The sequence below is a fragment of the Hyperolius riggenbachi genome, chromosome 9 (genome assembly GCF_040937935.1).
Source record: "Hyperolius riggenbachi isolate aHypRig1 chromosome 9, aHypRig1.pri, whole genome shotgun sequence".
Taxonomy (NCBI): domain Eukaryota; kingdom Metazoa; phylum Chordata; class Amphibia; order Anura; family Hyperoliidae; genus Hyperolius; species Hyperolius riggenbachi.
This window is the reverse complement of record NC_090654.1, coordinates 203,243,291-203,255,532: the sequence shown is the minus strand read 5'-3', so window position 1 is coordinate 203,255,532 and position 12,242 is coordinate 203,243,291. Positions and strand designations below refer to the sequence as shown.

The 12,242-nt window shown below is 43.4% G+C and overlaps 1 protein-coding gene across 1 annotated transcript in view; it reads right to left on the bottom strand.

Moving 5' to 3' along the window:
- STXBP6 (syntaxin binding protein 6) overlaps window positions 1–12,242 on the bottom strand; it is a 133,253-nt gene that overhangs the window by 28,713 nt on the left and 92,298 nt on the right. Inside the window, exon 3 of the mRNA XM_068251788.1 lies at window positions 8,443–8,573. Within this exon, the coding sequence (XP_068107889.1) occupies window positions 8,443–8,573 (131 nt within the window). The remainder of the gene's footprint in view (window positions 1–8,442; window positions 8,574–12,242) is intronic.

Here is a 12,242-nt window from a genome sequence, read left to right as displayed (position 1 = left end):
GACATTGAGGTTGGCCCGCGATTAGGTCCCAGTGTACAATTACGGCCCACATTGTATTTGAGTTTGACACCCCTGCTCTACAGTGAGGGGGAAAAAACAAAAAAACAATGCATTCTAAGTAGGATTGGGACTGCACCACCTGCAGCTAGTAAAGAATGCAGCCACAAGGCTGTTGCCAAGCAAACCCTGCCATTACCACATAACACCAACCCTTTGCTTCACTTCACATGCTACCCTGCTACCCATATGATGGAGAATCCTCTTAAAAAAATAAAAATTATATATATACAGTGGAGGAAATAATTATTTGACCCCTCACTGATTTTGTAAGTTTGTCCAATGACAAAGAAAGGAAAAGTCTCAGAACAGTATCATTTCAATGGTAGGTTTATTTTAACAGTGACAGATAGCACATCAAAAGGAAAATTGAAAAAATAACCTTAAATAAAAGATAGCAACTGATTTGCATTTCATTGAGTGAAATAAGTTTTTGAACCCCTACCAACCATTAAGAGTTCTGGCTCCCACAGAGTGGTTAGACACTTCTACTCAATTAGTCACCCTCATTAAGGACACCTGTCTGAACTAGTCACCTGTATAAAAGGTTCTTGTAGGAAACAAAAAAGGCACAGAGACCGGGAGCCCGATCTGGTGTATTATCAGGAGGACACCAGAATATATGTATAATAGGAGGAAATATACTCACAAAATTAGGTTGCTATACAAATGCAACCACTTTTGATCGCATGTGAGGAAGTACCGTCCTCACTCGGCTTTGCTTCTAGTACTGGGGTTGGTCGCAGCTCCAAAAGGAAAATATGCCACTGGAAAAACCTTTCGAGTGTGCACTCCCCTATACAGGGGTAAGATGAACTGGAGAAAGGGTAGGAGGCGCCCGTGGACGTGTAACTATGGTTCTTGTGATAGTTCAGACAAGGTAATTAAATTCCTACCTTGGAGTAGTACAACTCACACGTGTAGTAGTTGAAATTTCTCAAGCTTTATTGGGGCACAACTGACAACGCGTTTCGCGGCCAAGCCGCTTCCTCAGGTCTATAGGTGTGCCTAGAGTGATGCACGTCCAGGACCTGCCAAACACACAATTGGAGAACCTCACTCCCAAACAGTTCTCTGCTGCTTTATAAAGCCTGCAGGCTGCTTATAAGCCAATGAGAAGTGCACACATAATACACCTAGCTTGCAGTGATAATCAAGCAAAAGCTGAGCAAGTCAGCCAATTAGTAGGAGAGGGCTTCAGTTGCATATAGACAATGGCTATATGACCAGCAGGGGGCACCAGCGTGCAGGATATTCCCTCTCATCTGCCCCCCTCCTAACTAAACTGCATGGGATACTACAATAATTAAAAACAATGGTGCATGAGCCAGCCTGGGCGCCATATAGTGCTGCGTGTGGAGCGGCGCTGAATAAAGCCGCTCCACACGCAGCACTATATGGCGCTCAGGTCCTGGACGTGCATCACTCTAGGCACACCTATAGACCTGAGGAAGCGGCTTGGCCGCGAAACGCGTTGTCAGTTGTGCCCCAATAAAGCTTGAGAAATTTCAACTACTACACGTGTGAGTTGTACTACTCCAAGGTAGGAATTTAATTACCTTGTCTGAACTATCACAAGAACCATAGTTACACGTCCACGGGCGCCTCCTACCCTTTCTCCAGTTCACCTGTATAAAAGACACCTGTCCACAGAATCAATCAATCAAGCAGACTCCAAACTCTCCAACATGGGAAAGACCAAAGAGCTGTCCAAGGATGTCAGAGACAAAATTGTAGACCTGCACAAGGCTGGAATGGGCTACAAAACCATTAGCAAGAAGCTGGGAGAGAAGGTGACAACTGTTGGTGCGATTGTTTGAAAATGGAAGGAGCACAAAATGCCCATCAATCGACCTCGCCCTGGGGCTCCACGCAAGATCTCACCTCGTGGGGTGTCAATGGTTCTGAGAAAGATGAAAAAGCATCCTAGAACTACACGGGAGGAGTTAGTGAATGACCTCAAATTAGCAGGGACCACAGTCACCAAGAAAACCATTGGAAACACATTACACCGCAATGGATTAAAATCCTGCAGGGCTCGCAAGGTCCCCCTGCTCAAGAAGGCACATGTGCAGGCCCGTCTAAAGTTTGCCAATGAACACCTGAATGATTCTGTGAGTGACTGGGAGAAGGTGCTGTGGTCTGATGAGATCAAAATAGAGCTCTTTGGCATTAACTCAACTCGCTGTGTTTGGAGAAAGAAAAATGCTGCCTATGACCCCCAAAACACCGTCCCCACCGCCAAGCATGGGGGTGGAAACATTTTGCTTTGGGGGTGTTTTTCTGCTAAGGGCACAGGACAACATAATCGCATTAACGGGAAAATGGACGGAGCCATGTATCGTGAAATCCTGAACGACAACCTCCTTCCCTCTGCCAGGAAACTGAAAATGGGTCGTGGATGGGTGTTTCAGCACGACAATGACCCAAAACATACAGCAAAGGCAACAAAGGAGTGGCTCAAGAAGAAGCACATTAAGGTCATGGAGTGGCCTAGTCAGTCTCCGGACCTTAATTCAATAGAAAACCTATGGAGGGAGCTCAAGCTCAGAGTTGCACAGAGACAGCCTCGAAACCTTAGGGATTTAGAGATGATCTGCAAAGAGGAGTGGACCAACATTCCTCCTAAAATGTGTGCAAACTTGGTGATCAATTACAAGAAACGTTTGACCTCTGTGCTTTCAAACAAGGGTTTTTCCACTAAGTATTAAGTCTTTTATTGTTAGAGGGTTCAAAAACTTATTTCACTCAATGAAATGCAAATCAGTTGCTATCTTTTATTTAAGGTTATTTTTTAGATTTTCCTTTTGATGTGCTATCTGCCACTGTTAAAATAAACCTACCATTGAAATGATACTGTTCTGAGACTTTTCATTTCTTTGTCATTGGACAAACTTACAAAATCAGTGAGGGGTCAAATAATTATTTCCTTCACTGTGTATATATATATATATATTATATAGATATAGATATAGATAGATATCTCACAACAGGATCTAATAGCCTGACCACCCCAGAGTCCAACTCAAAATCTTTGCAGCCAGAGCCTTCAGTCCTGCTGCCCCTACCCCTTTGCAAAGCCTTCCCACACCCAATCAATACAGGTGCTAAAATCAAAATTGAAAAGCCACCTGTTTAGTCTTATCACATAACTTTTTCCCCTGTAAGGCTCCCTGCACACTGCAAATCAGTTTTCTGATTCTGATTCCGTTTCCGATTTTCAATTCCGATTTTCCCTGAATACATTCAACAGAAAAATGGATCAAAAAACGCAGTATGCAGTAAAAAGATTAAAAATCGGAATCGGAGGTAAAAACCGATTAAAAAGCGGAATCGGAATAAGAAATGCATGCAGTGTGCAAGAGGCCTTACACATCACAAACTGCAACTATTGCACTGATATGTGACAAGCTTTTGCAATTTGTGTTCTACAGGAGAAAAATGCTTTACAAATGTTCGTTGCTGTGTTGACTGTACATACATGTTTATTTTATACCTGGTACACACCGTGCAATTTTCCATCAGACAGGTCGAATCGATTATTTCTAAAAGGTCCAATCTGATTTCCAATAATTTTTCTGATCGATTTTTGTATAGAAGTGATTGGAAAATCGATCAGAAATCAGATTGGAAATAATCGTTTAGACCCGTCTATCTGACAAGAAATTATACCAGGCATTATGGCACATGGCAGTTCAGGTACCCTTCATCACAGCTGATGGCTAACTGATCAGCAGTAGGTGGACTTCATTTACTAGCACAGCTTCCATTTCCTGTGTTGCTGGAGACTTGCTTGCTGGATGTTTTTTCCACTCATCCCTTTAAAGTACTCCTGTACCGCGTAATTTTATTGCCTGAAAAAAATTCCACAGCATACCTCACCTACTCCGGGTTCTGTTCGCTGACTTTTCCGACCTGCCAGCTCTATTGTTCCGCCGCCGTGTCCCCTTCGAATCTGCCGGCATTTTCACTTCTATGGTGCTGACTCGGAAGTAACCCGGAAGTACTTCCAGGTCAGTGCCATAGCGGTTAAAATGCCGGCAGATATTAGAGGACACGACGATGTAATGAGAGACCTGACAAGGCAGAAAAGACAGTGAAGCGAGCCCGGCGTAGGTGAGTTATGATGTGGATTTTTTTAACAGGTAATACAATTATGCTTTAGAAGTGGACGTGATCGGGGACGTCCCTAAGGAGGATAACTTCCATTTCCTCCCTGCACATATTCAACATTCTAGTCAGTTGAAGATTTTGGCTAGAACAGGGACCCATGGGGACTAAGAGAATGGTGCTTTGACATAAACTCACCTAAAGGATTATTAGGAACACCTGTTCAATTTCTCATTAATGCAATTATCTAATCAACCAATCACATGGCAGTTGCTTCAATGCATTTAGGGGTGTGGTCCTGGTCAAGACAATCTCCTGAATCCAAAATGAATGTCAGAATGGGAGAGAAAGGCGATTTAAGAAATTTTGGTATGGTTGTTGGTGCCAGATGGGCTGATCTGTGTATTTCACAATCTGCTCAGTTACTGGGATTTTACACAAACATTTTTAGGGTTTACAAAGAATGGTGTGAAAAGAGAAAAACATCCAGTATGCGGCAGTGCTGTGGGCAAAAATGCCTTGTTGATGCTAGAGGTCAGAGGAGAATGGGCCGACTGATTCAAGCTAATAGAAGAGCAACGTTGACTGAAATAACCACTCATTACAACAGAGGTATGCAGCAAAGCATTTGTGAAGCCACAACACGCACGATCTTGAGGCGGATGGGCTACAACAGCAGAAAACTCCACCGGGTACCACTCATCTCCACTATAAATAGGAAAAAGAGGCTACAATTTGCACAAGCTCACCAAAATTGGACAGTTGAAGACTGGAGAAATGTTGCCTGGGCTGATGAGTCTCGATAGAGTCAGAATTTGGCGTAAACAGAATGAGAACATGGATCCATCATGCCTTGTTACTACTGTGCAGGCTGATTGTGGTGGTGTATTAGTGTGGGGGATGTTTTGTTGGCACACATTAGGCCCCTTAGTGCCAATTGGGCATAGTTTAAATACCATGGGCTACCTGAGCATTGTTTCTGACCATGTCCATCCCTTCATGACCACCATGTACCCATCCTCTGATGACTATTTCTAGCAGGATAATGCACCATGTTACAAAGCTCGAATCATTTCAAATTGGTTTCTTGACAATGAGTTCACTGTACTAAAATGGCCCTCACATTCACCAGATCTCAACCCAATAGAGCATTTTTGGGATGTGATGGAACGGGAGCTTTGTGCCCTGGATGTGCATCCCACAAATCTCCATTAACCTCCTTGGCGGTAACCCCGTGTGTGACACGGGGTAAGCCGCCGGAGGGTGCCGCTCAGGCCCTGCTGGGCCGATTTACATAATTTTTTTTTTGCTGGACGCAGCTAGCACTTTGCTAGCTGCGCCAGCACCCCGATCGCCGCCGCCGCGCGCCCGATCGCCGCTATCCGGTGCGGCGCGCGGCCCCCCCCCCAGACCCCGAGCGCTGCCTGGCCAATCAGTGCCAGGCAGCGCCGAGGGGTAGATCGGCTCTCCCAATGACGTCCCGACGTCGCTGACGTCATCCCGCCCCGTCGCCATGGCGACGGGGGAAGCCCTCCAGGAAATCCCGTTCTTTGAACGGGATTTCCTGATCGGTGATCGCCGAAGGCGATCGAAGCGGGCGGGGGGATGCCGCTGAGCAGCGGCTATCATGTAGCGAGCCCTCGGCTCGCTACATGATTAAAAAAAAAAATTTTTTTTTAAAACTGCTGCGCTTCCTCCTGGCGGTATTTTTCATACCGCCAAGGGGGTTAACTGCAAGATGCTATCCTATCAATATGGGCCAACATTTCTAAAGAATGCTTTCAGCACCTTGTTGAATCAATGCCACTACAATGAAGGTGAAAGGGGGTCAAACACTGTATTAGTATGGTGTGCCTAATAATCCTTTAGGTGAATGTATTTCACAGCTATATTTACATAATGGCACCCACAACAATCAAACACCTTCTCAGTTCAGGGGTACTTTAACCCTTTCCCTGCCAGCTGACTATCCTAACTGCAAACATCTACTGCCAAGCAGTTTTTAGACATTTTGCACTCATTAAGTTTATTTAGAATTTTTGACAGGAAATGAAATGAACTACATAAAATAGAACATATTATATATTGTTTTTTTCTGTAATGAATTAAGATTGAACACAAACAAAATGCTGTACTTTTTCTGGAGATATAACATTTGTGAGTGAAATATAAAAAACAATGAAATAAAAAATAAAATATTTTTCTGTTGTGTTTTTTTTTTTAAAATAAGAATTACATGAGCTGGTCCACACTAGGTCCGGAAACGTATCCGTGGCTGCGTTTTTCAAACCTGATGAAAAACGGAGTCCCGGATACTAATGTTGAAAATAGCAGCCAGCCTCACCCAAGTAAAAAACGGATCCGTCTGCGTTTGCGGGGATCCGTTTTCAAAACCTGAACGGAAGGTCCGGATCTGCTGCATTTTCACGCAACGGATCAGGACCACGGATACACGCAGGGGTAGTGAAAGCAATGAGAAAACGCATCTCCAGCTCCACAGGCAAAAAACGGATGTTAAAACGGATAGCCTGAGCTTTATGATTGGCCCAAAAAAATCCTCCCACTCCTTCCTAATGATGGAGACGTTTTCTGTCAGGGAAAAACCTGAACGGAAACTGATGCAAAACTGATGCACTTTCATCAGTTTGCAGTACGGTGGGTACTTCCCCTGATCCGGACTGCAGTGTCCGTCCTGCAACTGGGTCTAGTGTGGACCAATGTTACGGTTTATAAAAGCACTTATTCTGTTGAATCCAATGATACCAAATATGTATAGGTATCCCACTGTTCCTGTCCTGGAATAGGCGTGCTAGCACAGGTAGCCAAAATGCAGCCAGTATAGGTAGCCAGGTATAGGTGCCGCCAATACAGTTAGCAGGTACAGGTGTCCCATTATAGGTATCAGGTATAGTTGCCCCAATATAGGTAGTAGGTATAGGTGCCCACAGTATAGGTAGCAGGTATAGTTGCCCCAGTATAGGTAGCAGGTATAGTTGCCCCAGTATAGGTAGCAGGTATAGTTGCCCCAGTATAGGTACTGTAGTAGGTACAGGTGTCCCCAGTATAGGTAGCAGGTATAGTTGCCCCAATATAGGTAGTAGGTATAGGTGCCCACAGTATAGGTAGCAGGTATAGTTGCCCCAGTATAGGTAGCAGGTATAGTTGCCCCAGTATAGGTACTGTAGTAGGTATAGGTGTCCCCAGTATAGGTAGCAGGTATAGGAGCCACTGAGGAGAGGGGAACCGGCATCATCCTCTCTCCTTCCACATGGGCCCCCCTCCTGTGGCTCTCTACAGAGCTGTAGCGCAGTGGTGTGTAATTAACTCACCTGATCGCTCGCTCCATGCGGTGTCCCCACTGGCCACAGGCTCTTCTTTGGCTGTCTAATCTCTGTATGACGTGTATGTAATTACGCGTCATGCAGGAAACAGGAAGAAGAGAAGTAACGGCTATCGGCGGGAGACACTGCATAGAGCCAGCGATCAGGTGAGTAATTACACACTGACTGCTTCTCCAGCTCTGCAGGGAGGCAGAGTAGGGGGGCTCATGTGGAGAGAGGAATGATGTTGCCCCCCCTTCCCGCTGCTTCCTTGGGGACAAACTGCCAAATAACGTACTAAGTACGTTGCTGGCAGTTGAAGCCTTTCCTGCCAAAACGTACCTAGTATGTGCTTGGCAGGGAAAAGGTTAAGTGACAAAGATGACCTACTACACTATTAGCAAAAAATATTATGTTTATTCAGGTTAGTAATCCATCTACAAAGCAATCAGTATACAGTTAAGGTGACAATACACGCTTAGCTTGCCACCCAATTGGCAAACAGATCAGTCCCTCTCTGATCTGTAACTGATCAGAGAAGAATCAAATCCTCTAATACAGTGTACACATATTTTCACTAGATTTCAGTATGAAATCTATTTAAAATCAATCCAACTACAGCGATTTGATATCGTGTAATGCTTCTGACCATTGAACTATGACCATTCCCCTGCTGCATATGATCAACTGCAATTTCCCTTCAATCGTAATTCCATTTAATTGCTGAAAAATGGTCAAGAGTATGATCGATGCAGCATGTTGTGCTATAGAAACGTGATGCGAGTATGGCCTGCTTTCCTGTGTTATGTATAAATTGTGTGACTATATTTTAGATTCTTCTAGCAACCAATGTCAGGAATGGGAAGACTATAATTAATTGTAGCTAAAAGATATATGTACTATACAAAAACAAACAAATGATTCTAACAAAATATTGATCTTGCACATCACTTACCCTATTTGGGTCAATTCCATTTACTTGTCTGAGCTGATCCAGTGTCCACTGCGATCTCCTCACAAAGCAGGCTGAGCCCTCGAACTGTTTGACCTTGGTGATGTACACTTGAGAAGGCCTCTTGTTTGTAACTAAATGTATGAAAATACAGTCATTATTGTAAGATTAAGAGAAGATTACATCAGTTACAAAATACATATACATCTGTGTTTTACTAAAATAGATTCCTCTATAGCAGTGTTAGGTTGGGCACGCTTTAGATCAATGGTGGTCAACTAGTGGGCCTTACTGTGACCCCTAAATTAGCCAAATTATTAGCCCTCTGTAGTCCGTCTGCTTCCTCCATGTTCTCCCGTTCCCCCCTCCGGTGTGCCGCTGTCAATCCCTCATTGTGTTCCCATAGCTGGGAGCATTCTGCGTATGACCAGTTCGTCAAGACTGTAACTGCGCTTGTGCATAACGCTCCTGGCCACAAAAGCATGATGGAGGAGGTACGTGGCCCAGAAAAAAATAGTATGCAGAGTCCTGTAACCTAGCTAAATCACAGACTTTACATGAACACAGCAGACTAAACCGTAAGGAAGTTGAGGGAGCTGACAAGCTCCCAAGTATAAGTCTGTCTTAAATACCCATAGACCACTCCCCCATCCCACCACACCTAAACGGGTGATGTAATATTCTTAAAGGGCAATCACCCAAAGTGGGAAGAGAGCAGACTCAGGTGTATTGTACAATATTTCACATGAATAAAATTATTCAAAAAGACATTATACAAAAAGGCTAAACTGATGTTAATGTTAACTCTAGATATCAAGGCATACAAAGGGGGAAGGAAAGAGAACAAAATTAGGAGGGACCAATGTATAGCATACACAGATCTACCTCATGTACCGTAACTCCATGGATGAAACTAGTACTAGAAAAATATTACTAGATTCTGGATAAAAAGATGAATCATCGACGGGACTAATTCCAGAGAACCACTGGAAGGACACCACAGAGGTAATAGAAATATACCCGACAAGTACCAGAGAAGTACTAGAGAGACCCTTCCTAGGAACCCTGGACGAATCTTTACATATAAAAGACTCAAACAAATAGGTTCACATTCCACATTTTTTTTAACCTGCATAGCAACATGCCACTACTGTGACAACTTGCTATCCCTTCCCTTTATAAAACGTACACATTTTTTCGCTACGAATCTGCCTGTGATATGTGGGACCACTGACTTCCAATACAAGTGTTTTGGAATGCGAAACCGTCCGCAGTGCGAAAAACTGCAGCAGGCTGTGCAATTTTTTTTTCAGATCGGACCTGAATAAAACAAAAAAAATGCATTCAATGGAAACTATGCCATTTAACTGCATTGCTTTCAGTTCTTGGCTTTGAAACATTGCTATGTAATATGCACATTTTCGTACACATTATCCAGACTGTAGCTAATGCATTTGGATTATGTGGTCCATCACAACACTAAGATGAGAACATGTCTTTACAATTGCATGGGCAGGGAGTTCACATGCTGCAACGCAAAACAAATAGTGTGAAGTCACCCAAATTGTCTTCTTTTTGTAAATGTTATCTGGCATGACAGCTCAACCTCACCACATAGTAAAGTGCTGAGTGCTGCATTGAAGGGTGCTGCAATGTGTGTAGCCAATCCACTGCTGATTCCAGAGAACACAAAAAACTTCCATACTTCTTCCGTAGGGTTAAATTGAATACTCTTTATTGAAACATCAGTAGAAAAATAGCAAAAAGCATGGCAGCATGCAAGCTGATGCGTTGTTGTAGCTGGAATGACAACTCACAGTAGGTCTTTATATACTGGGAAACCACTCCCCCCCTGCCTTATTACCTGCATAGGTGCTGCAGCATGCGTGCTGTCATTCTTTCTGTTTTTTCTTCTTATGTTTCAATAGAGTACTCGGTTGGTTTACACTGAATGCTACAAAAAACTTGATGTATTTTAACCGATCAGTGCAGTGCAGTGCATTGTGAAAAAAAAGCTTTCAGTTAAAATGCATAGATGTGAAGTGACCCATTCTTCACCTTGGCTGCACATCAGTTGTCCGTTAAGGTATAACCGACAGCAACTGATTCAGTGTAACCTGGCCCTAAAGGACTCCATGTTGGGCACCAGGGATAGGGCTGACATTTTAGGCCTCTTGCACACTGCAAGCGATTCCGATTCAGATTCCGCTTTTTAATATGTTTTTACATCCGATTCCGATTTGCAGTTTGCTCCCTGCACACTGCAAATCGGAATCTGAATCGGACATTTCCATGATCTGCTGTTTAAAAATAACCAGCAGTCATTAATTCAGGACCATCTTGTTACATACTTAATTGAATCTGTCAGCAAGGAAAGATTGTTTGGGTCGGCTACATATCACAATTTAGAAAAAAAATATTTGTGGTCACCGAATCTGCCAGTTTCCTGATTTGTACAGTGTGATATGAAATTCATTCTGAGTTCAGCCGTTCTGGATAATTATATTGACGTCTACAAGCACAGAGCAGACTCAAGACTATATGCAGCTTTCAGTTTCAGACTTGCAGAAAAGTTTATTTGCAAATAAAGTAACTCATAGTTAATAATAGACTGGATTACTTGCCATCAGCAGTGTATATGTAAAAGGTAAACACCATACAACTGACTGTGCTATAAGACCAGTGTTTTGTCCTGGTACAATTTGCCTTTACTAGACATGAAGGGGAGACACTTGAGACAGACTGGCAGTAGAGGTCTGCAGATACAGTTTCCATGCTGCAAGGATCAAAACTTGATCCTTCACACCACACGACAGTTCAGGGCTGAGTGTTGCACAGACGTGCCACTAGTCTACAGGCTAGTGATGCCTTTTTTTGCTATGCTGCTGCTGCTGGGGGGGGGGGGGGGGGGGGGGGTAGCTGGGCTGATGACAGCACACCAAAACAAGCATGGGGTACAAAACAGACTATGGCATACACCAAGATACAAAATTGGTAATTACAGTGACAAAAGTAACATGATTAATAAAATGTATAAGAAATTCCAAGACACAAAAGGGTGAGAGAGCCCTGTCCTTAGGTGCTTACAATCTAAAATAATAGGTGGGAAACGAGGTGGGGAAGTATACAATAAACATACCTAGAGGCAGTGTGTTTTTACGTTCTCTAATAAGGAGCATAATAACTTGGACAGAGGTTGAAGGGGTGATGGACTAAGTTAGAGCGTATGCTTGCCAGAAAAGTGCTTTTTGAAGGAGCACTTAAAGATTTTAAAGGCTGGAGAGTGCCGGATGTGTTTCAAAGGGGGATTCCAGAGGAGGAGCGAGACCCATGAGAAATCTCGTACACGTGAATGCGAGGAGATGATTCTAGAGGAGGACAAAAGAAGGCCATGTACAGATCTGAGATTGTGGTTGGGTTGGTATCTGTAGATTAGTAAAGGAGATGAACAGGCGAGAGAGATTGTGGAGAGCTTTGTAGGTTCGAGTTAAGGGTTTGAAATGGATACTCTTATTAATTGGGAGCCAATGAAGAGCTTGACAGAAAGAAGCAGCAGAGGAAAGGCGTGAAGAAAGCGGATGTTGGATCTTACCAACTGTTCGTTTTACTCACACATCCTGATGAAGAAATTGCTGTTAGAGACTTATGCCAATGGTAGAAAAAGTTAAAGTGATATAATTTGTAGTCTCCTGAAGGCATCTTATAGCAAGACACAGCTGTGCTGGCGATCTGACTACCTGTTGGATGTGAAAATATCACTCCTTACTGTTAGGGTTAATAGCATTAGCATTAAAGTATTTCTG